The 27,091-nt window shown below is 39.5% G+C and overlaps 1 protein-coding gene across 1 annotated transcript in view; it reads left to right on the forward strand.

The window, feature by feature from the left end:
- LRP2 (LDL receptor related protein 2) overlaps positions 1 to 27,091 on the forward strand; it is a gene marked incomplete at its 5' end in the record, with an annotated part of 197,706 nt that overhangs the window by 50,664 nt on the left and 119,951 nt on the right. The window contains 10 exons of the mRNA XM_081243139.1: positions 4,803 to 4,913; positions 5,223 to 5,336; positions 6,762 to 6,881; positions 8,005 to 8,157; positions 9,558 to 9,677; positions 14,735 to 14,863; positions 16,488 to 16,657; positions 20,761 to 20,984; positions 22,870 to 23,076; positions 25,957 to 26,159. Of these exons, the coding sequence (XP_081099265.1) occupies positions 4,803 to 4,913; positions 5,223 to 5,336; positions 6,762 to 6,881; positions 8,005 to 8,157; positions 9,558 to 9,677; positions 14,735 to 14,863; positions 16,488 to 16,657; positions 20,761 to 20,984; positions 22,870 to 23,076; positions 25,957 to 26,159 (1,551 nt within the window). The remainder of the gene's footprint in view (positions 1 to 4,802; positions 4,914 to 5,222; positions 5,337 to 6,761; positions 6,882 to 8,004; positions 8,158 to 9,557; positions 9,678 to 14,734; positions 14,864 to 16,487; positions 16,658 to 20,760; positions 20,985 to 22,869; positions 23,077 to 25,956; positions 26,160 to 27,091) is intronic.

Raw genomic sequence — 27,091 nt, forward strand, 5'->3', positions numbered from 1 at the left:
AGGAATAGGTTGGTCTGCTGCTTTGTGGTCTGTTTTTTTGGTATGGACTCTCTTGTTTGTTCTGGCACTCTTGGAAAGCTCTGTTTCCTAGCATAGGGTTCCCTGGAATTCTTAGATTATACCAGATTGAAGTCCTTAGTAGAATATGCCATAATTTGATGAAATTTAGATTTGCCCTCACTTCTCCAGACTTCCCAAAGTGGAACGAGAAACTGAATGGAAGAAAGAAAAACTTTCCCTTGCGTTGCTTCTTCTCTTTCTTTTCATGCTATCTTTTTAAGATTATTTCCTTTCATTCCATTTCATTCTTCCTCCTGTAATTTTCTCTTCCTATTACTCTGAAGCCTGTAAGTGGTAACAGTACCTATTATAGTGGTTAGGAACAAGCGTAGTGGGGCCAGGTTGCCTGAATTTGAGTTCAGATTCTCCAGCTTACCAGTCGTATGACCTTTTTTTTTTTTTTTTTCCTTTGCGGTACGCGGGCCTCTCACTGTTTCACTGTTGTGGCCTCTCCCATTGCGGAGCACAGGCTCCGGACGCACAGGCTCGGCGGCCATGGCTCACGGGCCCAGCCGCTCCGCGGCATGTGGGATCCTCCCGGACCGGGGGACGAACCCGTGTCCCCTGCATTGGCAGGCGGACTCTCAACCACTGCGCCACCAGGGAAGCCCTGTATGACCTTTTTCAAATTGTTTAACCACTCTGTACCTCAGAGAGGCATGTATATAAGATCTCTAAAATGGGAACAATAGCGTAACTACCTCATTGGGTTGTTATAAGAACAAAATGAGTTCATACACGTTGAGTACTTGAACAGGCTTCTGGCATATAGTTTTCAATACATGTTATTGATGATTATTATTGTTTTTGCTTATTTAACTTCTTGGATAGTACTTGCAGCTATGTGCTGGTGGCCAAACTAGTAAACTTTTTCTGGCAAATCATTACTCTGACTGGATTATCCTGCCTTGGAACCAGACTAACATAAAGTAACTTATAAAGGATGGCTTCAAGACCTTGAAAAGTCCCAGGTGTCTGGGCAGGACTTACATCAGTAACTTCTTGTTTTCCTTTTAATCTCGGCCTAAGTGTCATAATATACCTTTAAGAGGCCCTCTCTTTCTTTAGAATCAATTTGCCTTCTTTTTGGCTATTTTGTCAAATTCTGAGAACAGAATGTATTTACAGCCTTCCTGTCAAGATAATAAAGAGTAGTGCCTACTATGTGTGTCTTACCCTACTGTGAATGATTTCCATTCTGGGAGGCCTACGAGTTTCTCAAACCACATCTTCCTCCTTGATTATGTAAACAGAACTATATCATGGAAATTTCTTGCTTCAAGCCAAATCATTAGCAGAGAAAACATTAAAAAAGTCTTCAAGCACCAATCTGACATGTATATTTGGAGACAGCTCCCAATTTCGAGGAGCAAACATGGACATGTATCGTTTGGAAGTTGGAGAAATGAAGGGAGAGGGAAAAGGTGGTGTGAATGAGGACGTTCTTTTTGTTAACATCCTTATTGGAGTATAATTGCTTTACAATGGTGTGTTAGTTTCTGCTTTATAACAAAGTGAATCAGTTATATGTTTACATATGTTCGCATATCTCTTCCCTCTTGTGTCTCCCTCCCTCCCGCCCTCCCTATCCCACCCCTCTAGGTGGTCACAAAGCACCGAGCTGATCTCCCTGTGCTATGCGGCTGCTTCCTGCTAGCTATCTGTTTTACGTTTGGTAGTGTATATATGTCCATGCCACTCTCTCACTTCGTCCCAGCTTACCTTTCCCCCTCCCCGTATCCCCAAGTCCATTCTCTAGTAGGTCTGTGTCTTTATTCCCATCTTGCCCCAGGTTCTTCATGAACTTTTTTTGTTTTGTTTTGTTTTTTTTTTGTTTTTGCAGTACGTGGGCCTCTCACTGCTGTGGCCTCTCCCGCTGCGGAGCACAGGCTCCGGATGCGCAGGCTCAGCGGCCATGGCTCACGGGCCCAGCCGCTCCGCGGCATGTGGGATCCTCCCGGACCGGGGCACGAACCCACGTCCCCTGCATCGGCAGGCGGACTCTCAACCACTGCGCCACCAGGGAAGCCCTCTTCATGAACTTTTTTTTTCTTAGATTCCATATATACGTGTTAGCATACGGTATTTATTTTTCTCTGACTTACTTCACTCTGTATGACAGACTCTATGTCTATCTACCTCACTACAAATAACTCAATTTTGTTTCTTTTTATGGCTGAGTAATACTCCATTGTATATATATGCCACATCTTCTTTATCCATTCATCTATCGATGGACACTTAGGTTGCTTCCATGTCCTGGCTATTGTAAATAGAGCTGCAAAACAGTATGGAGGTTCCTTAAAAAACTAAAAATAGAACTACCATACGACCCAGCCATCCCACTACTGGGCATATACCCTGAGAAAACCATAATTCGAAAGGAGTCATGTACCACAATGTTCAATGAGGACGTTCTTGCATTTTCGTATCAGACAAACTTTAGAGGTCTGGGCCTTAGTTAATAGGTGCTTGTCCATCTTTCCATTAAAACAAAACTTAGCAGGATGAGTTTCTCTGGTGTTCTTGTACAGTGTCTCCTCTCTTACTACACTTCCCCTTTACTTGAAGTCCTGTAGGACATTTCAGCTACATGATGGATTTGCTCCACGGGAAAAAGTTTACAAGGTTAGACTCAGACTCTCCAGGCAAATAAACCAAAAAATAAGACTTTAGAGATCCCCTATCACAAAATATTGTGACTTCCTCTTTTCTGGGGTAGATTGAAACCCATTAATTAATACTGTTAGCAGTAGAAATCTTTAAAGGAAGTAGAATCTGTTCATTTCTTACTTTGCTTAGTGTACAACTTGGACCTGTTCCCTCTGTGTGGGTATCCAAAGGGGGAAAAGCTTTTGGAAACAGTTTTCCAAATCTTTTGTGTATTTTGTGTCTTGGCTCTGTGCAGTCTTTCCTATGGGCATATCCCTCCACTGAGTCATGCACAGAAGAGACCAGAAGGTGTACAGGGGTTGAGGCAAGTCCTTAGCTGATTGACAGAGATTCATTATCGGCGTGGACGGAGACAAGAAAGCTGTTCGTTCTTCATTCCAAGTGTCAAACTGCTGACCTCTAACCATTCCAATACCCTCTCTGATGACATCAAGCTGGCCTTGTGGTTTGTTGGGGGAATGAGCCACGTCAGCAAACTTGTAGTCTTGATAGTGGATACTGGTTTTCAGTTTTATGGGACTGGTTCTCAAAAAGCAGGACAGGGAGAACAAGAGATCTGCCCAGCATATTTGTCTCAGATCCTTTATATCTACAATAATCACCTTAAATGAAAGAGTCACAGTCCAAGCCCAAATAAATTTTCCTCCTGATAGATAACTTCTCTACTGCAAAGAGTTGGGTTTTCTAAGATTTCTTTCCTGCCTGCTGCTCTCTTAAAAGGCTAGATGGCATACTGACCCTAAACGCTATCTGGCACATGGGGGAAAGTAATCGCTTGCTGGACTCAGCTGGCTTCTAGGCATCTCTTGAAGGCAGAATTACTTAACTGAGCTGTGTGACCCTTTGAAGGTGCATTTGCAATGTGCACCATCTCAATGATGCAAAGACATCAATAACCCTAAACACTAGCTGGTTCTTGGGCTATTAAAAAATAAAATAGGGGCTTCCCTGGTGGTGCAGTGGTTGAGAATCTGCCTACTAATGCAGGGGACACGGTTTCGAGCCCTGGTCTGGGAGGATCCCATATGCCACGGAGCAACTAGGCCCGTGAGCCACAACTACTGAGCCTGCGTGTCTGGAGATCATAAAAGGCAGACATTCAAACTATTTTTAAAAGCTTTTTAAAGTGATAACTCTAGCAATACCAAGCAATTCTTGAGCACAGTGAGTAATGACCCAGTCCCTGTACTGAGTGATGGGGATTTTAAAATGAGTAAGACAGGATCTTTGATCTCAGAGGGTTTCATGATGTCACGGGGGAAACAGATAATCAACCAACAGGATGAAGCCTACACTTAGGGATCATGAGAGATACATGTTCCAAGTCTGGGGAAGCACAGGGGAGAGACTGACAGTACCTTTTTTCTGCAAGGGACATGCTGATTTTTCCAGTGAGATCTCAAAAACCAGAGTTAAGCATCTGGTTAATAGCAGTGAAGTGACCATATGTGCCTAATGTGTTAGCAATTATTCGGGCTTTTCAAAAAGCTTTACCAGACATTGTCTTTTGAGGTCCCTGTACCCTGTGAAGGAACTTATCCAAATGTGTGGATGGGGAAGTGGTGACACAGAGAGGATGAACAACTTGAGTAAGAGTAAATAGGTACTGAGTGGTACCCCAGGTCCCAGGTTTCCTGGCTTCTAGGCCTGTTTTCTTTCTATGACCCTCCAGCCAAAGAACTGGCCCTTCATTTCCCAAAGCATATCTGGTGGTACATTACTTTCCTGGGATGTTATTTGTATTATGTAAACGAAGGTTCCATTTTGAAATAAGTTGAATTTCTTCTCATTTTTCAGCTCGAAGCTCGCAAGTCACTTCAGAGGAGACTTCCCTGGGCTCCCATTCCCTCCTACTATGCACTCTCATGGCACTCTGTACTTCCCACATTAAGCATGTAATCCAGTTTGTAATTTGCTGTTTGTGTCATTCTTAGGCTATCCAGAGAATGTATCTTTTGTTTACCAATATATGCTTAGCAGTTAGTGTCTAGAATATAGTAGTCACTCAAGAAGTGATTGCTAAAGCAACATCTTCATTTAAGGTTTGTGTGCTCTTTCCATTCTTTCAGGATACCCAATATGTGAGCAGCAAACTTGTGCCAGTGGAGCCTGCTATAACACCAGTCAGAAGTGTGATGGGGAAATGGATTGCAGAGACGCCTCTGATGAACTCAACTGCAGTAAGTAATATGGTGAAGCTGGTTTATACTGGCCAGTTATGCACATTTCTTCTCAAGTTTGTGTTCAGTGAATTCATGTTGGTAGCTTGAAGTCAGCCACAGTGGAGTATTTACACCATGGAAATTGGCAGCTACTACAGGTGAGGACTTTTATGTTCCTGGAGAACTGGTTATTAAACATTTACCAGAACACTACTGCATAGTAAGAATCTCTCTTTAAACTTGAGACAGAATCTTCCTATGAAATTAAGTGGCTACAGTGGAATTGAAATTCTCTCTTTTCTTTCCCTTCTTAACCTTGTGTCCCAGCTCACCGATGCTTGCGCAGTGAGTTTCAGTGTGGCAGTGGGGAGTGCATTTATAAAACCTACGTCTGCGACCATGACCTTGACTGTGAAGATGGCAGTGATGAACGTTCTTGCAGTACGGTGATTTCCTTACGTTGGGTCATGCTGTTAGGAATGTTTTTGTGTTGTTTTATTTTTTCTCCCTACCAATGTGCTCCTTTTTTCAAATCACAGTCACTATGTCTGATGGCAAAGGGAGCCAGGCTGTCATTTAGGGCCCATGGCATGAGCCTCAGCAGTGTTGCTGAACTTGGACTTTAATTTCCAAGGATCTGTGTAGAGTTGAAGGGTTGCTGATGGACAGTTTGCATTCTTTCCTTAGGCTACAAAGATACAGAGTGTATTGTATCACTGGACTCTCAAATTACTCATATCTCAGGAATGGGTCTAATAACCTTCGCAGAGTGAGACAAGGGCTTAGAAAGGGAGACAAGGTCCCTAATAGTAATGGCCCTAACTCTCCTCTTTACTTTGAAATTCTTACCACATTAAAATCACGAGTCAGGAAAGTTTCAGTATGGTTGCAGGTGGCTTTTTTTTTTTTTTTTTTTTTTTGCGGTACGCGGGCCTCTCACTGTTGTGGCCTCTCCCGTTGCGGAGCACAGGCTCCGGATGCACAGGTTCAGCGGCCATGGCTCATGGGCCCAGCCGCTCCACGGCATGTGGGATCTTCCCAGACCGGGGCACGAACCCGTGTCCCCTGCATCGGCAGGCGGACTCTCAACCACTGCGCCACCAGGAAAGCCCCGCAGGTGGCTTTTGTTACCTCCACATTTTCACTCTGACCCTCCTTTTCTTTCCATGATATTGCCTGCAATGCACACGAATGCTCTCATTGTTGCCACCTCCAGACTCATTTTATTAGAATATGAAATCTCCATGAGAGAGTTTTATAAATTCCAATAAATTGACAGGTATTTTTTTTTTTTGGTGGTCACTTATTTACCAGAATGCAGGATTTTCTCCACACCCATTTTGATTGGTGGGTAACCATGCCTTAGAGGTTGTTAAATATTTTCAGTATCACTCTAATTTTCTGTGAGCCATGCCTGATTTCTTTTCTGGCACCTGTGCTTGTTTCAGGGACTGTATTGAGAAGAATGTGACATCATGGAACGAGTTACTCAGAATCATTAGGTCCTAGATAGCAATGACTGTGCTTGTGGTCAAGTAAGAGAATGTTGGCCATTGGCGTGTCTATAGCATCTTTGTCAGTCTGTGTTCTCTGTTCTGTGACAACCTATAACATAACTGTCTTGTTTTTAATCTTGATGCACCTGAGTTCATGTCCTGGACCCAAAGCTGCTGTTTTCTTCTCCTCCTTCTCCTCTTCTTTCTCCTTCTCTTCCTCCTTTTGTTTTCATTTTTGTCAAGATAGTTAAGGGACTAAATGGGCATAGAAATTTCAGTTTCTAGGAGCTTAGTTTAGGTGGCAAGGTGAGCACTTTGATTTTTCCTGAGTGGTTTGTATCTTTGGAGTGCAGCTGTCATTTTCTTCCAGGTTCTTATCAGACCTGCAAAGGTAACGAATTCACTTGCCCCAACGGCTTCTGCATTAATCAAAATTGGGTTTGTGATGGAGAAGGTGACTGTGTAGATAATGCCGATGAAGATGGATGCGGTAAGGAGGGGAAGAGCTTCTCATTGGAAAGTGTTTTCTTAAAGTGTTTTCCAGAACTTGTTTTTCCTACTTTCCTTGTTAGAAATTATCTGTGTGACATGCAAGTTTCTGGATTGGCTGGGCTTAAGGGGTATTAGTGGACGGGGAGGAAAGAGGTGATTCCACTAGCTTTTCCTAAAAAGACCCAAAACTCAAATATAACATAAATTATAATCCTTTCCTTCCAACACTAAGACCAAATAGGTAGGACAGTCTCTCCCCTGTCTATAGTCCTATCCAAGGTTTTCCCTTTAAGACTCTTATTTTAATTAGATGTATCTATATAAAAAATGTAGGCTGGGGAAGGAGGGAAAATGTGATTTGTCTCAAAACCTTATAACCTTGAAAAATGACTTAGAGCTGGAGATTGTTAGTTGTGGGGAAGGTGATATTTGCCCCCTTCACTGCGCTATTATCATCAGCAGTACCTCCAACAGTTCAGAAGTTGCTGACACCCATGAATAAAGCATGTCACCTTTGCGGGTCTAGCCCCAAGTATTGGGTTGGCCAAAAAGTTTGTTCAGCTTTTTCTGTAAGATCTTTATATTAAGAATGATGCTTGTTCTGGGAACATCCATTGGTTTCATGTTTCAGTGATCCAAGTAGTTGTTTTCCTACATTTGGGTGTTTCTTACACTGTTGACATTTCACTAAAGAAACAAAACAAACTGAACAACTCAAAATGACACACACACACACACACACACACACAAACAAACATAGGAATCCTGGCATTACCTTGATAGCCCTAGTTCTATTGTTCATGATTTAATTAACTAAATGTTCTCCTATGGGTTATTCATCTAGTTTGTTGATAATTCAGGCCCATTTCTGCTTCCTCTTCTTATAACCTGGCTGGGAGTTGCTTCCCCTAGAAAGAGTGGAACTTAATGCCATTTGCCACTGCTTAGAATCTCAATAAAAGGTCAGTTGTAGAGTTAGATACTACTAGTTTACTGTGAAATATAGGTCATTTGTAGACTTCTTGTCCACCTGATCTCTATCCTCTCTTAACCATGTATTGAAAAAGAGTTGGCTCTGCCTCTAATGTGGCCTGTAGTAACTCTCTCTTTTTTCCCCACAGAAAGCAGAATTAACCGTACTTATGAATGTTACCCAAATGAATGGGCTTGTCCAAAGTCTGGAAAATGCATCCCAATTACTAAAGTTTGTGATGGGACTTCAGATTGTCCAGAAGGAGAAGATGAAAGCAATATCACTGCAGGACAACACTGTGGTGAGTATGGAAATTCATCTGGGCATCTTTCAGGTAAAGGTGTGTCTGTTTCTCTATAACAGATTGCCAAATACAGAGACTATCAGTTGGTGTTTGCAGACCGAACAATCCCAAGACTTAGTGGCTTTAACCAGCGAACATTTATTATTTCTCACAGTTCTGTGGGTTGGCTAGCTCACTCACGTCTCAGGATGCTGCAGTAAAAGCACGGCTAGTCCAGGCTTGTTTGCATGGTGGTGGGAAGAGCAAACCCCAGTGAACAAGCTCTTTTAAGCCTCTGCTTATGTCATGTTTGCCAAGTGTTCTATTGGCCAAAACAAGTCACACGAAGCCCAGATTCAATGGACTGAAGAAATAGACTCCATCTCTTGATGAGAGGAGCTTAAAAATATTTGTGACTCTCCTCTCCCCCTTCCCAGGAAGAATGGATTTAATGGTAATTGTGATGGCTCTAAAGTGTTCTGGAGATTTTATTCCCTGGCTTATACCTATGGAAAAAGTGTTGTCTGGATATACTCCAAGACGCTTCTGGTTTCAGGGATATGTACTTTGAGTCAGTGTTTCTTTTTTCCCCCTGTGGCTGTAGAATATTCCCCCACCATCACCCATCAACTCTGTGGACAACTGACTTTCCTGTAAGAAAATATAATTCATGACCTTGATTTTATCAATAGCACTCTCTCTAAATTATCTAGTAGTTGCCTAGCAGTGGCCATTAACTATAACCCTAAAGTTTTAGGGATTTTTTTCCTTGGAAAAAAGAGACTTCTATGGCTTCTTTTTGGCATTTCATTTGGGAACCCTTTTAAATAGTCATAGTACAAAAGTTAGAAAACTAAAATTAACAAAAATATAGTCACCTGAAATTCCACCACTTGAAGCTAGCCATGATTAATTAACTTTTTAGTGTTAAAAGTTAGGAGTTTAGTGTTTAGTGTTTAGAGTTTAGTGTTTAGTGTCCAGTGACTTGGGAATTCTTGGGAATTTCCTTCTATGATGTTGACACAAAGATAGACTTATGACCAGATTTTTCCATAAACAGCACTTCTGATGACTTGTGCTTACACTTAGTTACAACTTTTAAAAAAATATGTGCTGAGCTTTTAAAAATTATTATTATTAATTTTTTAAACATCTTTATTGGAGTATAATTGCTTTACAACGGTATGTTAGTTTCTACTTTATAACAAAGTGAATCAGCTATATGTATACCTATATCTCCATATCTCCTCCCGAGCTCTTTATTGCATTATATTGCAGGAAGGCTTGAATGGTGACAGATTTTCTGTGGCTGCTGCATGCTTACTGAGCTTTTACTTTTGAAAGAAGTTCTTACTTCTTGTAAATCAGCCTTGTCCAGAGGTCACCGTTCATTTCACCAAGTGTTTTTCTCTGTTTAGATGTGGATTTGTGTCCGTTCTTAGGCTGTGAGTACCAATGCCACAAGTCACCAGTTGGAGGGATGTGTTACTGTCCCTCAGGTTTTATCGTCAACGAAAATAGCACCCATAACTGTGTCGGTAAGTGACAGGTGGGAGGGCCTTGTCTTTCAACACGGTGCTTGTGGCACTGGTGGGTTCCATGCCCTCTAACATCATGGAGTTTGTACTTGTGGATAGGAATGTCTATTAACAAAGAGCAACACAGTCCTCACCGAAAACATGACAGTATGAAGTTTTAACTCTGAGAAGCTTTTGTGAGGCACCCAAGGCGAAAGAGTGGTTGTGTGATGAGTGAGTTGACTAGCTATGTGTATATCTTTCTACCACCCGATGATGGAGGTAGTCTTTTGGTGTTTTATGTATTTGTGTTTTATGTACTTGGAGGCAGAAATGATATGGCCATACTTGTTAAATACAGTTAGCCCTCCCTATCCGTGAATTCCGCAACTTTGGATTCAAATCAATTGGGGATTAAAAAAAAAAAAAAAAAAGGCAGAAAGTTCCAAAAAGCAAAACTTGAACTTTCTGTGTGCAGGCAACTATTTATATAGCACTTAAATTGTATTTATAACTATTTACATAGCATTTACATTGTATTGATATTAAGCATTATAAGTAATCTAGGGGTGATTTAAAGTATATAGGAGGATGTGTCTAGGTTATATGTAAACACTACACCATTTTATATAAGGGACTTGACCATCTTTGGATTTTGGTATCCTGGGGGGTCCTGGAACCGACCCCGTAGAATGCCAAGGGTCGACTGTACTGAAATACTTCCATGTAGTTGGTAAATAGCTGCTGCCTTGAATCCATCAAGCACCTTACCCTGCTCCTCTGGCTTCTTCCCAGGATGTCCAAACCTTCCCAGGTTCCAGGAACTAAAGAGTGGTCACACAACAGAGGATCACCAGGTCACTGATCCACTGACCACACTGGCCAGTCAGTGCCCATGCTGTGCTGGTTGTTAATCCCATTGATTTTCGAAGCTAATACTGAAGAAGAACAAACTCTATCATGTTATTTCCATCCAGTGGCTGGCACTGAATTAGACCCCAGTGCACTAAATATTTCTGACATCTTTCCTATCTGAAAGATAAGAATGATTTTTCCTACTGGGAAAATTTTGATTTTGATGTAAGCCAGCTTTGCACCCCACTGTGGTTAGGAAGGGGTTCTTATGATGGGAGAATTAGACATGGCCAAGTATCATCAATTTTCAGTTTTTTAGGGTTTGAACAATGAATTTTTAATGCTCTGATTTCTTTTTCCTTCCTTTCTAACTTTTGTTATGTGAATAACAGACGTACTAGCAGAAAGTGACCACAGGGGTTTTTACTGGTGTTGGGAAAAGGCATCTGGAAGGCAACTGAAACAATTCATTACTATGAAGTATCCATCTATGGATCTTCAAAAGATAGATGATTCAGAATTTTACCAGGATATCTGTGTTCTTTTGATACTCCTTAGAAATTTGAGATTCTTTAGAGCTTTTTGGATGAAAACAAGCATGGCACATGTACGAAATACTTTTAGAAAAGTATTTCTTCTGAAATAATTTCTAAAATATTAATATAATTTGGCCAAAAATATTGAATTTGGATAAACCTAATGATGTTATTCAGTCTTTAGTCTCAGCTCATGGCTTCCAACTTAATTATGGTTGATCTTAATAATTTCCTCATAGTCAGAGAAAAATTTAATGTCAGAAAGACTCTGGGGGGTTCCCTGGTGGTCCAGTGGTTAGGTCTCTGTTTCACTGCCGAGGGCCTGGGTTCGATCCCTGGTCAGGGAACTAAGATCCCACAAGCCATGTGGCATGGCCAAAAAAGAAAAGAAAAGAAAAAAGAAAAAAAAGAAAGACTCTGGTTTACAAACTCTTGAGAAAGTCTATTCCTCAGTGTTATTGAGAACTATTGTAATGGGGCTCGCTCATTTACCTGTTGTATGCCAAGATTTTTATATCCGGTAAAGCAATCCAGTTGAGGTTGTTCTTGTGGTGTTCAAAGTAGGTAATTTTAGATTTCTAATATCAGGACCATGTCCCAAAGTTTGCCCTGGATCTGATTGCTCCTCTTAAGTAACTCTATTCGACAAGACATGTTAAGATTAAATGCTTTATGCAAATCAGCCTGAGTGATCCTGAAGACTCAGAGAGAACTTTGAACTATTTAAGAAAGCCCCCAAATTTCTAATCGTCTCAAAACGTTTTATAAATAAAACATTTATGATCTGCAGCTAGCATTAAGTGATATTATAGGACATTTTTTTGTGTTTTATTATTATCATTATCTCATTATCGTAACACTGCAGATGCATTCAAGTCATTTAAAAAGACTTTTCACACAAATGTCCTCATTTGTTAGGTGGGTTTCTGACTTTGGAAGCCCTGCTTATGCTTCCTGGCATCACTGTGAGGGCTGCATCCCTTTTTTCTCGGAGTGGTGCTCATCTGTAGGTATAAGGCTGCTCGTCTGTTTTTGGCAAATGTCAGGCTTCTCCACCCCCTTTACTGCCACCCAGCTGCCAATCCGATTTCCAGTCTCTTAGTTTTCTAGGCCTCTCTGCTTTCTCTTAGTAGAAAAGGAATTCCAGTAGAGATACCAGAAGCCATGTTCTCAGTATTACACTAGCTTTTCTGTTTTTCCTCTCAGCCCCAAAGAGGAGTTAGGCAAATGCACCCTTTGCCTCTGAGTTTTGAAGCTTGGTTAACAGTGATTTCACATTTCTTTCAAAGAAGACTGTATTTTGCTCTCTTTGTAAAGAGAACTCATTAGTTTCAATACATGACACGACGAAACCAGTTACACTTGTTTCAGCTGAGCTTTTAGGGGAAATGTGTAGGTCTGGTCTTTTGAGCGTTTCAAGTCTTTCACGTTCAGCAAATACTCTCTTTATGGCTGTAATCCTCTGCATGGCTGACTCATCACAGAGGCTTCAGGTGTTGGAAACCTATACAACATTTACCATCTTAGATCTGGCTCCCCAGTGAATGCCTCAGTGGTCATCAAGAATAAAATGGAATAATCCTGACAAGAAATTTTGTGTCCTTCCGTTCATCTGCTCCTGGTAGGCTTGCCCTGGCTGCGGAGCCTCTGAGGCATGCTGCCAGCGCAGTTTACCGGGGTTATTGTTTCTGATTGACAGGACACGCTGTTTGTTGAGGGAATGACATCGTGGTGCAGAGTTAGAGCAGGAAGGTCATTCAGCATGGTGGGATTTCACACAGCCAGGTGGAACAGAGGGTGTCCAAGGGGGTCTATGCTAAAAAACATTTTTTTGAATTACTTTCAAAGCAGTATTTGTTGGTAGGAGGGGACAAAGAATAAAAAGGAAAGTAGATCAAGGTAATGGGCTGGAGTATTGTAGAGCAGCATTTTAGTGTTTTTTACAGTTTCTACTACCTTTTCTAGTCTCTTGAGAACCTCAGGTCTCCTTTCATTTTTCTTGTCTTCCCTTTGGCTGACAATGGATATTAATTAGCCTTCATTCTTCTTCATAATGGAGAATAGAATCTTATTCAGTCATTAAAAGTGACAGTGTTTATACACGCATTTAAACCTGTAAAGTATTTGTAGCCCAGGTGATAAGAAGGGCATTTGCACCCAAGAACTCCTAGTTATGACTTCACCCTCTTTTTGACATGAGAACGGCTCCCAGGGTGACTCCAGACCCTTAGACATAGTCATAGTGTCTTGCATTCAAAATGAGGTCATGACACCCCGGGAGTTTGAGGGCGAATGTCCTGTACTTTTATTCCTGCTGAAGCGAAGCCTCACGTGGTGCTTTCTTAGGGCTGAGGCGAGGACACAGGAGACATAGATCAAATGCGGGCCTTTTATTTTTACCCACATGTCCTTTTATCTTGTCATGTCCAAATTGGATTAATTTTTTCTTCGTCACGATCCTTGGAATGAAAGATATTCTGGTCAATGTTGTTATACTTGGTCTGAAGGGTAAATGGGAACCATTATCTTGATACCAGGACTTTCTTGGTCTTTCTTGCTGGGGAGTCACAAGATGGTGGGCCATCCAGCAGGTGTGGTAGAACTCAACTCACAACTCTGCAACTGTGATCGGATCCTAGAAATTCTGGAGAATCCTAGACCTGAGGGTCTCAGGAATTATAATTTACTTGAGAATTTCCTGAAGCCCTGGGGGGTGGGAACCTTGTTGGTTTAGGCTGTGGAGGTCATTCTCCAAGGGAAGAGAGCAGGGTGAAGGAGGGTCAAGAGTGGATGTGAACTTGGGGGGGTCAAATGAAATATTTGGCACCAGTGGACCAAAGATAGGACAATTTCTGTGCCCCTTAAGCTTTATAATCTTTGAGAAAGACACTTTCTTTCCCCCCATATTGTATTGTTTATATGTCAATTATATTGAAACTCTTTTTACACGGTAGAACTAAGGCTATTATGGCATTGAACAGAGCTCTATTATGTAATGGATTTTCAATAAGCACTTATTAAATGAATGAATAATGCTAATGAATAATCAGAAGAGAATATATTTTTCATGTCTTAAAAATGATTTTAATTTTGGTTACGATTTTTGACATCAGAGGAAAGGCAGCTGGGTAAACAGACCTTTCCAGATACTTTATTGCAGGCACAGATTTGTGTCTTACTGAGCCACTGGATATAAGGCAGTTCTTTCTGCAGTGATGGAAATGTCTGTGTCTTCCAGTATGGTAAACACTAATCATATGTAGCATTTGAAAGGTGGCAAGTGTGACTTGGAAATTGAATCATTAAATTCATTTTATTTTAGTTAATCTAAATAATAATTTGAGAAGCTGCAGAGGGCAGTGGCTACCATATTGGAAAGCACAGTTTTAAAGGGATGCATTTACACTAAAAGTCAGATATTTTGTAAACCAACATTAACAAATGAAATGCAAAGGCAATGTGTCCAAGCAGTGTTGTGCATCACCTGCAAAGTTATCCTTTACGTAGATTTAAAAAAACCTTGGGTTTTCCCTAGTATGATGATGCCTATTTTTTTTCCCCTTAGAGGGTACTTACTTAGGCAGGGGCATCACCATATTCCTGTATAGCTTGTCCAAGATTTTTTTCAGAAGGTGCTCAAGAAATGCTGTTAAACATGATTACAAACGGTTATTTCCTATATGGCAGATTTTGATGATTGTCAGATGTGGGGAGTTTGTGACCAGATATGTGAAGACCGAATTGGCCATCACCAGTGCCACTGTGTAGAGGGGTATATCTTGGAGCACCAGCAGCGCTGTAAAGCTAATTCTTCTTGTGAGTAAATTAAAGACACTTGTGTTTCTGAATAGTAAACTTCTGATGACTATCCTCTTTCCATAGCAGATGACAAAAGAAATATCAGCATTGATGCAGATGGAAAGGTTTTATTACCACAAATCAGGAGTGGCTCCTGCTGTTGGAAGAATAGGTCAACATTAATTCCATACTTTGGTTATTAGGGACCAACTTGTGGATTAACAGGTTTTTTTTGTTTTTTTTAAATTTTTATTGGTTGCTTGTTCACTTTGGGACTGGAATATTATGTCATCTATCACATAAATTTTATGAGTACATTTGACCTACTTTTAATTACTGTACCTACCATATGGTGACAAGTACCAATAGGCATTGTTTGTGCAAAATTTAGAAGTGGTTCAAAATGGACCTGCTAAATTTGGATTAGTTTGTGAAAATGCCCTCATTCTAAGAGTACTGTGGTAGAGAAAAGTCATGAAAATTTGTTTTAAAAAATTGGGCCTCCCAAAGCATTTTTGTCACCATGGATTTCTGGGTAATAAGATCTTCACTCTTTTTTTCCAATTGTTTTTTTCACACCTGTTTAAGGTGCCTTTGGGGGCTTTCTGAAACTTATCTGCACACATGATCTATGAATTGACCATTTTCTAGTTGTTTTTGTGTAGAAATACTGATATGCTGTGGACGAACTTTTAGATTTTTACAACTGATTTTTAACATTTATTTATTTTTGAATAGATATTATACTCATATTTTCAAAAATTTAAAATTATTTAGAAGATATTTGACCTCCTCCCACCATCTCTGTTCCCCTCTGCCTAGTTTCCCACTTCTCCTCTCCTATGGATAATCACTGTTTATTTTAATTCTAGAGATTGTTAAGTGCACAAATAAGAATATACAAATATAGACACAACCCTATTTTTACATATATGGTGGTAAACTATACATACAGTTCTTCATCTTGCTAATGTTGCATACTATATTTTCAAGGGCTTTCCATATCAACACAGACAGCTTTTTTTCATTTTTAAAAAAATTTTGTTGTATTTTTAAATTGAAATATAGTTGATTTCCAGTGTTTCAGGTGTACAGTATTTTTTTAATAGTGGCAAAATCCATTTTTTTGGTTGTATATAATTTATTTAACTAGTCATTTACTTATGGACTTTTATATTATTTCTTACCCTTTGATATTGCAAACAAGACCTCAGTGAGTAACCTTTTTCATTTTGCATTCTTGCGAGTATACGGGTATAGCAAATTTGGATCCATCATTGCCATGTTTTTCACAGAGTGGTTTCCCACTAATCCTTAAAATGTGTTTTGTGTTTTACACAATCTAAGGTTGCACCTGGGGTAAGGTGCCCACATCATCAAAGATTCTCGATGACACCTCAGTATCATTGAACTAGCAATCAGGACATTCGAGTTCTTGGCAGACTGTATTCCTAACTTACTGTGATTTTGGACATTTCATTAAGCCCCTTTGTGCCTCAATTTGCTCATCTGGAAAATGGATAGAATGACATATATGTGTGCCTCAGAAGGTTTAAAACCAAATAAGAAAACATAGTTGAAAGTTGCTTCATCATCTTTGTTCACTTGAAAGACTGATAATGCCTTCCTTCTTCACATTTAGTTGGTGAGGCCTCTGTGATCTTCTCCAATGGTCGGGATTTGCTAAGGGGTGATATTCATGGAAGCACCTTTGAGATCCTGGTAGAGTCTCAAAATCGTGGATCGGCTGTGGGTGTGGATTTTCACTATCACCTACACAGAGTCTTTTGGACTGACATTGTGCAAGATAAGGTAAATAGAAATTTCTGGAGTGTAGCTTGGGAGCTGATAGAACTCCAAGCACAAAGTGTTGATAGCTTTTCATTTTTAGGGGAGTAGAGGGGAAAGTTCCTTTGTTTTCTAACAAAAAAGGCCCTTGAGATATTTTATGTTAATCAGCACCCTTTACAGCTATAGTATTACATGTGACCTATTAAACAAAGCACTCTATTATATGGATTAGCCTTGAGCAACTTTTAATTTTATTCGAAATGGAGTCCAAAAGCCTAATTAAAAGAAATAGTAGACATTCTTTCAAAACTGGGTAGATATTTGGTAGTAATTTTTGAAACTTGATCATTTAAAATGTAAAAAGTATTCTGCTTTCCTGTATGATAAAAATCAGATTTTTACCTGCATCTTCTAAATGGAACAGTAATTGAGGATTGGGTAACAAATATTGACAGTATTTTGTTTAACAGCCAAAATTTCATTATGCTCTCTTATTTGGAAAGTGTGATGGATCTGATTTCAACTTTGAGTAATGCAACGGAGATTGTTAAAACATAAATTTTAGAGACTCCTAAAGAGTTATGGAATTTTATTTCTTCCCTTACATTTCCTTGTACCATTAATAAAATTTTAATTCATTTAACTGATAATTTGCATAAAATTTCTAAAAATTGAGACTTTGGATTATTAGCAGATCTGATTTCATGACAGCTAGAAATCAAAACAAACCACTACCACCTTCTCCACCAAGAAATCCACATTGAATTAGACTTTCTCTAACTACGAAGAATTAGAAATGCAGGCTTTTTTTGGTAAACCCAACTTTTTATATATGCCTCATATGCTTTTAAAGAAACTCCCTGCCCCCACTAACCCATGATGTAAAATAACAAGTCTCCAGTGAATTCTTTTTTTTAAATAGATCTTTATTGGAGTATAATTGCTTCACAATACTGTGTTAGTTTCTGTTGTACAACAAAGTGAATCAGCCATATGCATACATATATCCCCCTATCCCCTCGTCCTGAGCTTCCCTCCCATCCTCCCTATCCCAGCCCTCTAGGTCATCGCAAAGCACCCAGCTGATCTCCCTGTACTATGCTGCTGCTTCCCACCAGCCAACTCTTTTACATCCGGTCGTGTATATATGTCCATGCCACTCTCACTTCTCCCCAGCTTCCCCCTCCCACCCCGTGTCCTCAAGTCCATTCTCTATGTCTACATCTTTATTCCTGCCCTGCAACTAGGTTCATCAGTACCATTTTTTGGTTTTTTTTTTTTAGATTCCATATATATGTGTTAGCATAGAGTATTTGTTTTTCTCTTTTTGACTTACTTCACTCTGCATGACAGACTCTAGGTCCATCCATCTCACTACAAATAACTCAATTTTGTTTCTTTTTATGGCTGGGTAATATTCCATTGTATATATATGCCACGTATTCTTTATCCATTCATCTGTCGATGGACATTTAGGTTGATTGCATGTCCTGGCTATTGTAAATAGTGCTTCAATGAACATTATGGTGCATGTCTCTTTTTGAATTATGGTTTTCTCAGGGTATATGCCCAGTAGTGGGATTGCTGGGTCATATGGTAGTTCTATTTTTAGTTTTTTAAGGAACCTCCGTACTGCTTTCCATAGTGGTTGTATCAATTTACAGTCCCACCAGAAGGGCAGGAGGGTTCCCTTTTCATCACACCCTTTCCAGCATTTATTGTTTCTAGCTTTTTTGATAATGGCCATTTTGACTGGCGTGAGGTGATACCTCATTGCAGTTTTGATTTGCATTTCTCTAATAATTAGTGATGTTGAGCATCTTTTCATGTGCCTCTTGGCCGTCTGTGTGTCTTCCTTGGTGAAATGTCTATTTAGGTCTTCCACCCATTTTTATTTATTTATTTGTTTTAAATTTTATTTATTTATTTATTTATTTTTTGTGGTACTCAGGCCTTTCACTGTTGTGGCCTCTCCCGTTGTGGAGCACAGGCTCCCGACACGCAGGCTCAGCAGCCATGGCTCACAGGCCCAGCTGCTCTGCGGCATGTGGGATCTTCCTGGACCGGGGCACGAACCTGTGTCCCGTGCATCGGCAGGCAGACTCTCAACCACTGCACCACCAGGGAAGCCCCCACCCATTTTTAAATTGGATTGTTTGTTTTTTTGATATTGAGCTCCACAGACTGGCTGAATGGATACAAAAACAAGACCCATATGTATGCTGTCTACAACAGACCCACTTCAGACCTAGGGACACATACAGATTGAAAGTGAAGGGATGGAAAAAGATATTCCATGCAAATGGAAATCAAAAGAAAGCTGGATTAGCAATACTCATATCAGATAAAATAGACTTTAAAATAAAGACTGTTACAAGACATAAGGAGGGACACTACATAATGATCAAAGGATCAATCCAAGAAGAAGATATAACAATTATAAATGTTTATGCACCCAACATAGGAACACCTCAATACATAAGGCAAATGCTAACAACCATGAAAGGGAAAATGGACAGTAACACAATAATAGTAGGGGACTTTAACACCCCACTTACACCAATGGACAGATCATCCAAACAGAAAATAAATAAGGAAACACAAGCTTTAAATGATACAATAGGCCAGATAGACTTAACTGATATTTTTAGAACATTCCACCTAAAAGTGGAAGAATACACTTTCTTCTCAAGTGCACATGGAACATTCTCCAGGATAGATTACATCTTGGGTCACAAATCAAACCTCGGAAAATTTAAGAAAATTGAAATTGTATCAAGCATCTTTTCTGACCACAGCGCTATGAGATTGGAAATCAATTACAGGAAAAAAACTGTAAAAAACACAAATACATGGAGGCTAAACAGTGTGTTACTAAATAACCAAGAGATCACTGAAGAAATCAAAGAAGAAATAAAAAAAATAAATAGAAACAAATGACAATGAAAACACGACGACCCAAAACCTATTTGATGCAGCAAAAGCAGTTCTAAGGAGGAAGCTTATAGCAATTTAATCTCACCTCAAGAAACAAGAAAAATCTCAAATAAACAATCTAACCCTACACTTAAAACAACTAGAGAAAGAAGAACAAACAAAACCCAAAGTCAGTAGAAGGAAAGAAATCATAAAGATCAGAGCAGAAATAAATAGAAACGAAGACAACAGTAGCAAAGATCAATAAAACTAAAAGCTGGTTCTATAAGAAGATAAGCAAAAGTGATAAACCCTTAGCCAGACTCATCAAGGAAGAAAGGGAGAGGACGCAAATCAATAAAATTAGAAATGAAAAAGGAGAAATCACAACTGACACCACAGAAATACGAAGGATTATAAGAGACTACTACAAACAACTATATGCCAATAAAATGGACAACCACAAAGAAATGGACAAATTCTTGGAAAGGTACAATTTTCCAAGACTGAACCAGGAAGAATTAGAAAATATAAAAGACCTATCACAGGTAATGAAATTGAAACCATAATTAAAAATCTTCCAACAAACAAAAGTCCAGGACCACATGGCTTCACAGGCGAATTCTATCAAGCATTTAGAGAAGAGCTAACACTGATCCATCTCAAACTCTTCCAAAAAATTGCAGAGGGAGAAACACTCATTCATTCTATGAAGCCATGATCACCCTGATACCAAAACCAGAAAAAGACATCACAAAAAAAGAAAATTACAGACCAATATCACTGATGAACATAGATGCAAAAATCCTGAACCGAATACTAGCAAACAGAATCCAACAACACATTAAAAGGATTATACACCATGATCAAGTGGGGTTTATCCCAGGAATGCAAGGATTCTTCAATATACGCAAATCAATCCATGTGATACACCATATTAACAAATTGAAGAATAAAAACCATATGATCATCTCAATAGATGCAGAAAAAGCTTTTGACAAAATTCAACACCCATTTATGATAAAAACTCCAGAAAATGGGCATAGAGGAACCTACCTCAACATAAGAAAGGCCATATATGAATTCTTTTTTTTTAAATCCAAATGACTGATTTGTGCAACAAAGACAGGTCCCTGGAATGAAGTATAGGAAAACTGCTCCCAATGAATTATGCTTAAGAAGTGTAATAATTTTGGTTTTTCTTTCAGGTTTTTTCAGTTGACATTAATGGTTTAGATATCCAAGAAGTTCTCAATGTTTCTGTTGAAGACCCAGAGAATCTGGCTGTGGACTGGGTAAATAATAAACTTTATGTTGTAGAGACCAATGTCAACTGCATAGATATGGTAAATTTGGATGGAAGCCAACGGATTACCATTATAAGTGAACATTTGGGACATCCTAGAGGAATTGCCGTGGACCCAACTGTTGGGTAAGTTATGTGAAAATGTACTGATTCCAGCATTTTTGGAGTTTTATTTCTCCCCCTGTAAACAAAACATCCATTGGCATAATTGAAGGTTAATCCTGACTTCTTTTAGGTTCTGTACTCTAGAATCCATGTTTATTTCATATCTCTTTTCATAGAAGCTTTAAAGGAGTTGGCTAAATATAATCCAATTTGAGGATATGCAGTCCAAACACACCTACTGGTGTCCTAAAAATATGTGATACTTTGGGGGTATGAATTTTATTCTTATTGTTTGCCACATTCTCCTGGCTGAGAAATTGGATTCTGTTTTCTGACTCGAATAGTATTGTCACAACTAAACCATTATTAACATGATCACTCTAACATAAGTTGTAAAGTTGTTTTAAACAGGGGATAGATCTGAAACCACTAGGTGGCGTTGCGAGGGGCTCTGAATATTCTTCGTGTCTTAGTGCAGAGAGAATTCAGCGAGAGGCAAAGTGATAGATAAGAAGTGATTTATTAGAATAGGATGCTTGTGAGGCTTACAAGCGGGCAGGCGAGTGTTGTGTTGCCCCGAGTACTTAGCGGGTTACATTTTTATAATCAAAGGAAGAGAGGAGAGGGGGAGAAGACCACCTTCTTTTTTATTCTGTGAGTCTTCCATCATTAACTCCTCCTATACGTTGGGCGGGGGAGTTTTTGAACCTATATGGTGTCTCCGGGACTGTCATGGCACTATGGAGAAATTATTTCAGGTCTCAGTACAGTGAGGGTCTTTCACTTTGAAATATCACCTTTCCATAAGTTATTGTTTTTTTGTGTGTGCAAAGGAATGTCCTAGGGGTCATTAACTTGTTGACATCACTGGGCAGATTGTAGACCTTATTTTCCACTGTTGTTTTATTGTTTGGGGGCATGTCTCATGCTTCTGTTACATGGTTTTGTTGGTAAGCAAGTTGGCTTGGTTTTGTTGGTAAGCAAGCCAGTGTGGCTTTGATGCTAAGCGACTTGCTCTGCTTTATGAGTCAAGCAAGCCCACATTGTCTCAGGATTTTCCCATTACTTTCTTGAGTGATCATTAACTTACTGTGGTCTCCCAAAGCCCCCTAAAGTTCCCTCTCTATCTACAGTCCCCTAATGGGGTTTCTAAGCTGACTATTTGATTACCCTACTCTATCCCCTATCAGATCTACCCCTTTTAGTGATTTCTTGTTAGAGACTGGGGTTGAGATGTCAGTGTTAACACCTCATTACAAGTTGTTCAACTGTGAATCAATCCAGCAAGAGTGATAATGCTTACTTTTCTCCAGGTGTAAATTAAAATTTTCCTGACCTTCACATTTGAGACCAGTTATGGGAGACTAGCTTTCTCCTAGATTTTCACAGTTGGGTCTTAGGAGCCTTGCATGAACTTGAGGCTGCTTAAGTGTTGGTGAATGGTGATTATTCATTTCTATGTCATGATTTCAGCTGTCCTTCCTTGAAAATGATGTATATGTTCTCTAGACTCTGCCTTAGAATGAGGAATTAAGGAGGGAAATGGCTTGATAGTTTTTTCTTTTTTACAGCCTTTTTGCTGGCTGTAAAAAAGAGAAGTGAAGGATGGAGCCAGGGATCAGGGGAGAATATTAAGAAGTTAAAAAGGTAGATATGCTTTTTTTTTTTTTTTGCCTGCCAGTTAGTGTATTTTAATAGTTGTTATTTGGAGTTGTTCACTCTCCTGATTGACCCTCACAGTTTCTGATTTTTAATACTTTAAAATTTCTCTATTGTTTTAAACCCCCATGGTTCTCTAATCAGCTAGAGGAAATTTCCATTGATCCAAACATACAATCTCAAAAAATATTTTCTAGGTAAACTTGTAAAATAATTGATTCTTTCATCTTTTGGTTTTCTTTTGTAGTTATTTATTTTTCTCAGACTGGCAGAGCTTTTCTGGGACACCTAAGATAGAAAGGGCTTTCATGGATGGCTCCAACCGTAAAGACTTGGTGACAAGAAAGCTGGGATGGCCTGCTGGGATAACCCTGGATTTGGTATCAAAGCGTGTTTACTGGGTTGACTCCCGGTTTGATTACATTGAGACTGTAACTTATGATGGAATTCAAAGGTAAGAAGTATTTTTTTTTATATCTTTGTAAGTTTTGGGGAAATACATAACATTTATGGAGAGAGAAACTGAAGGACTAGAATTAAAAGATTGCTTTGTTGGTTGACATAACTTGAATGATCTTTGTGTTGACATTGCATGTTGTGACCTGCTCTGAGTTTTAGCTTGTGTTCCATATTAACACTCATTAAATATTACCTACAGCATTTGTTCTTTGACTTCTCTTCTCCAAGCCCTCTCTCACTCCCAGATGAAGCACATTATTTTCATTAACTTCCAAGTTCATTTATTTGTCTGGGTCCCTTATGGTTTGCTTGCAAAGATCACTTTATCTTTTAGCTTTTTATCTTCCCTGCAGTAAATAAGTTTTATTATTATTTGTAATATTATCTGGTGAGAATTAATTGGGTTTTATACTGCTCTTATATATATATATATATATTACAAATCTTAATGAGAAGTTCTGACTTTACCTGATATACTTCAAAGACATTTAAACAATATTTGAATGCAGAGTATGGCATACCTTTTTCCTTCATCTTAGTTGGATTAGAGCTCACTATAAATTAATTAAATTGTTACCTATTTTAGATTCTCTTCTTTTGGTATTTTCAAAAACTGGTTAAAACATGGTCTTTAAATTTTGACCAAGAAAAATTACTCTAGTCAGTTTGATTTTTCCAAATGACATGATTTTATTGTTTTCTCAGTGAAAAGAATATTCTAGTTTTGGTTTCTCCTTTATCTCTATTTTGTAAGGATGGTATCACAGTTTGCCACTGGATTTTATATTCTTAGAACAATCTCTACTTGTTTAAATGAAGTGATTGGGTATTAAGGCTATGACGTATTGTCACTGAAACTGGTTCCCATAGTGAGGATAGGAATTAATTTAATGAAAAAATAATCATATAAGTCATATAAAAACAATTGAGAAATTGCCAATTTTTTTTCACTTTCACGGTTGTTTTTTTTTTTTTTTTTTTTTGCGGAACGCGGGCCTCTCACTGTTGTGGCTTCTCCCGTTGCGGAGCACAGGCTCCAGACACGCAGGCTCAGCGGCCATGGCTCACGGGCCCAGCCGCTCCGCGGCATGTGGGATCCTCCCAGACCGGGACACGAACCCGTGTCCCCTGCATCGGCAGGCGGACTCTCAACCACTGCGCCACCAGGGAAGCCCTCATGGTTGTTTTGACATTAATTTTATAGTCTAAATATTTTTATGCTACGGTTAAAGTAAAACATAAAAATCAATGGAATTTCAGAAAGATTCGAGTGTTTACTGGCTGTGGAGAAACATGGAGGAGATACTAAAACTCACGAGTATGGCTAAAATCATAAAGTCATTGCCTCTTGCTTTACCAGCAGGTGGCATTTAGATTTATGGAATTTATTATTATTATTATTATTATTATTATTTTGGCTGCTTTGTGTCTTCATTGCTGCGTGCGGGCTTTCTCTAGTTGTGGCGAGCAGGGGCTACTTCTTTGTTGTGGTTCGTGGACTTCTCATTGCGGTGGCTTCTCTTGTTGCAGAGCACGGGCTCTAGGCTTGCGGGCTTCAGTAGTTGTGGCACACAGGCTCAGCAGTTGTGGCACATGGGCTCAGTTGCTCCGTGGCATGTGGGATCTTCCTGTACCAGAGATCGAACCCGTGTCCCCTGCATTGGCAGGCGGATTCTTTCTTTTTTTCGTGGTACACGGGCCTCTCACTGTTGTGGCCTCTCCCGTTGCGGAGCACAGGCTCCGGACATGCAGGCTCAGCGGCCATGGCTCATGGGCCCAGCTGCTCCACGGCATGTGGGATCTTCCCGGACCGGGGCTCGAACCCGTGTCCCCTTCATCGGCAGGCGGACTCGCAACCACTGTGCCACCAGGGAAGTCTTCTAGACTTCTGGAATTTGCTAAATGAAAAAAAAACCCATTAATTTTAATGTACCATGTCACTATTGAGTGTTTCAAAGTTTGCACTCACTTGCCATCTTGGGTTTCTTTGTTTTTTTCGCATGCAGTGTGATTCCCAGTGTTAGTATCTTCAAGTCTTTTCTTAAAGCTCTATTGTGTTCTTTAGTTTTTCAGGGCTGCTGAGATTTTTCTTTGAGGTCTTTCTCCTATGCCAAAAAGAAAAGAGGTTTCTTTCACGTACCATCCTCTACCTCACTTTACTTATGTGGCCTCAGTGAATTACTGCTTCTGTAGATGCAGTCATGGCAGCAGTGTTGATTTCTTCCCCTTGCCTAGCACCTCTTACCTGTGTTGTCTTCCATTTTAGTGGCTCTGGGCACTCTGCCTCCACTACAAATATGCTCAGCTGATGGTTTCATCAAGCAGAGGCATACCAGTGGTAGCCCTGCTTTTTCCCCTCCCTAGAGTGACATCAGGAATGAGTCTGTGTGTTTTCGGTGGGTTGAATTCTCCAGCTCACTGTCTTGCTCCCTAATTGCTGAGAAACGGTCAGTGGTGCAGCGTGGAGTAAGTGTTGAAGTTGTCTACCAGACTTCCAGTCCCTTGTTACACTCTTTCCCCTACAAATTTCAAAATGATATTTCACATCTTAGACCTTTTATATGTGGAGCAACCTTAAAAGAATGAAGATCATGTGGGAAAACAGTAATTTTTCAAAAGATCTAGAACAAGCGAGGACAGAGACTGGAATTTAAGTGCCAAGGCTCTTTTCGAAGAGACAATAGGAAAATCCTTCTAGTGAGTACAGACAGAAATACACCTGCATCTTAAAGTGTATCTTGACTATATATTCTATATTTGTAGCAAGAAATGTTTTATCTTTTTAAGCATTTATGTGAACTAATTCCACCTTTTGTTTTTTTGGAACTAATTCCACCTTTAATCAAAATTGTACGGTATATATCTTTTGTAACAGGAAGACAGTAATTCATGGAGGCTCGAACATTCCTCATCCCTTTGCAATAAGCTTGTTTGAAGATCATGTGTTCTTTACCGATTGGACAAAGATGGCTGTAATGAAGGCAAACAAGTTCAAGGAGACTGACCCACAACTGTACTACCGGTCTTCCCTGAGGCCTTTTGGAGTGACTGTTTACCATGCCCTCAGGCAGCCCTATGGTAGGCCCCTCAGCAGTGGAAAACCATGCTTGGTACTGGCCTTGGTAGAAAGGTTTTCTCAAAGTTCTCATGAGATTTGGGTGACATTCTCAGATATATGATGGATTATCTAGAGAGTTCAACCCTCTGAAATTGGCTTTGCAGATCGTTGGCATTCTGGAGAACTTGATGTATTTCAGAGTTAAAATGCCCAATCTACAAAGAACTTAGAGGTGTATTTAACAGATATTTATCGGCACCTTCAGTATACCAGATCCTGTCTACAGGCTGGAGAAAGAGCAGCAAACAAACCAAACTAAAATACCCATCCTTATTCTACGGGAGGAATCTCCCAATTCAACCCTCTAATATTGCAGTCGAGGAAACTGAGGCCCAGAAGAAGAAAATGACATGCTAAGTGGTCATTTTAGGTAGTGACAGCTATTTTTTTCCTTCTTCTCTGTTTTATATTTATGACACCTGTTATTTGGTTTGCATTGGGTCTGTCATAGGTCAGCTGGGTTTGGTTATCCCTCAGGCTGGTCACTTATCAAAGAAAAAAATATTTTGATTCAGACACTGAATGTTATTTTATAGTACTTATGTTACTTATGTTATTTTACAGTAAGTTTTATTTGTTCCAAGGTTTTAAATTGACATGACTGTTTAGACTGTGTATACAGCTCTCTTCTGTATTTGCTCATGCATCAAAGAAAAGAAACACAATAAACTAGACTAAATCGGAAGAAAGCTTAATATCAGTGAATAGTAATTCAGAGAAAGACAGATTTCACTTTAAAACTGTAATGCTAAGTGATAAGTGATAGGTCTGGCTAGGATGGATAAAGACTATAAAGTAATTAGGTTGATTAAAAAAACTCAAACCAACCAACCATTAAACTGATAGATTCAGATAACTACCCTTCAATGTAGTCATCCTAGGAAACAAATAC

This window comes from Mesoplodon bidens (assembly GCF_964165515.1).
Source record: "Mesoplodon bidens genome assembly, chromosome: 8".
Classification (NCBI taxonomy): Eukaryota; Metazoa; Chordata; class Mammalia; order Artiodactyla; family Ziphiidae; genus Mesoplodon; species Mesoplodon bidens.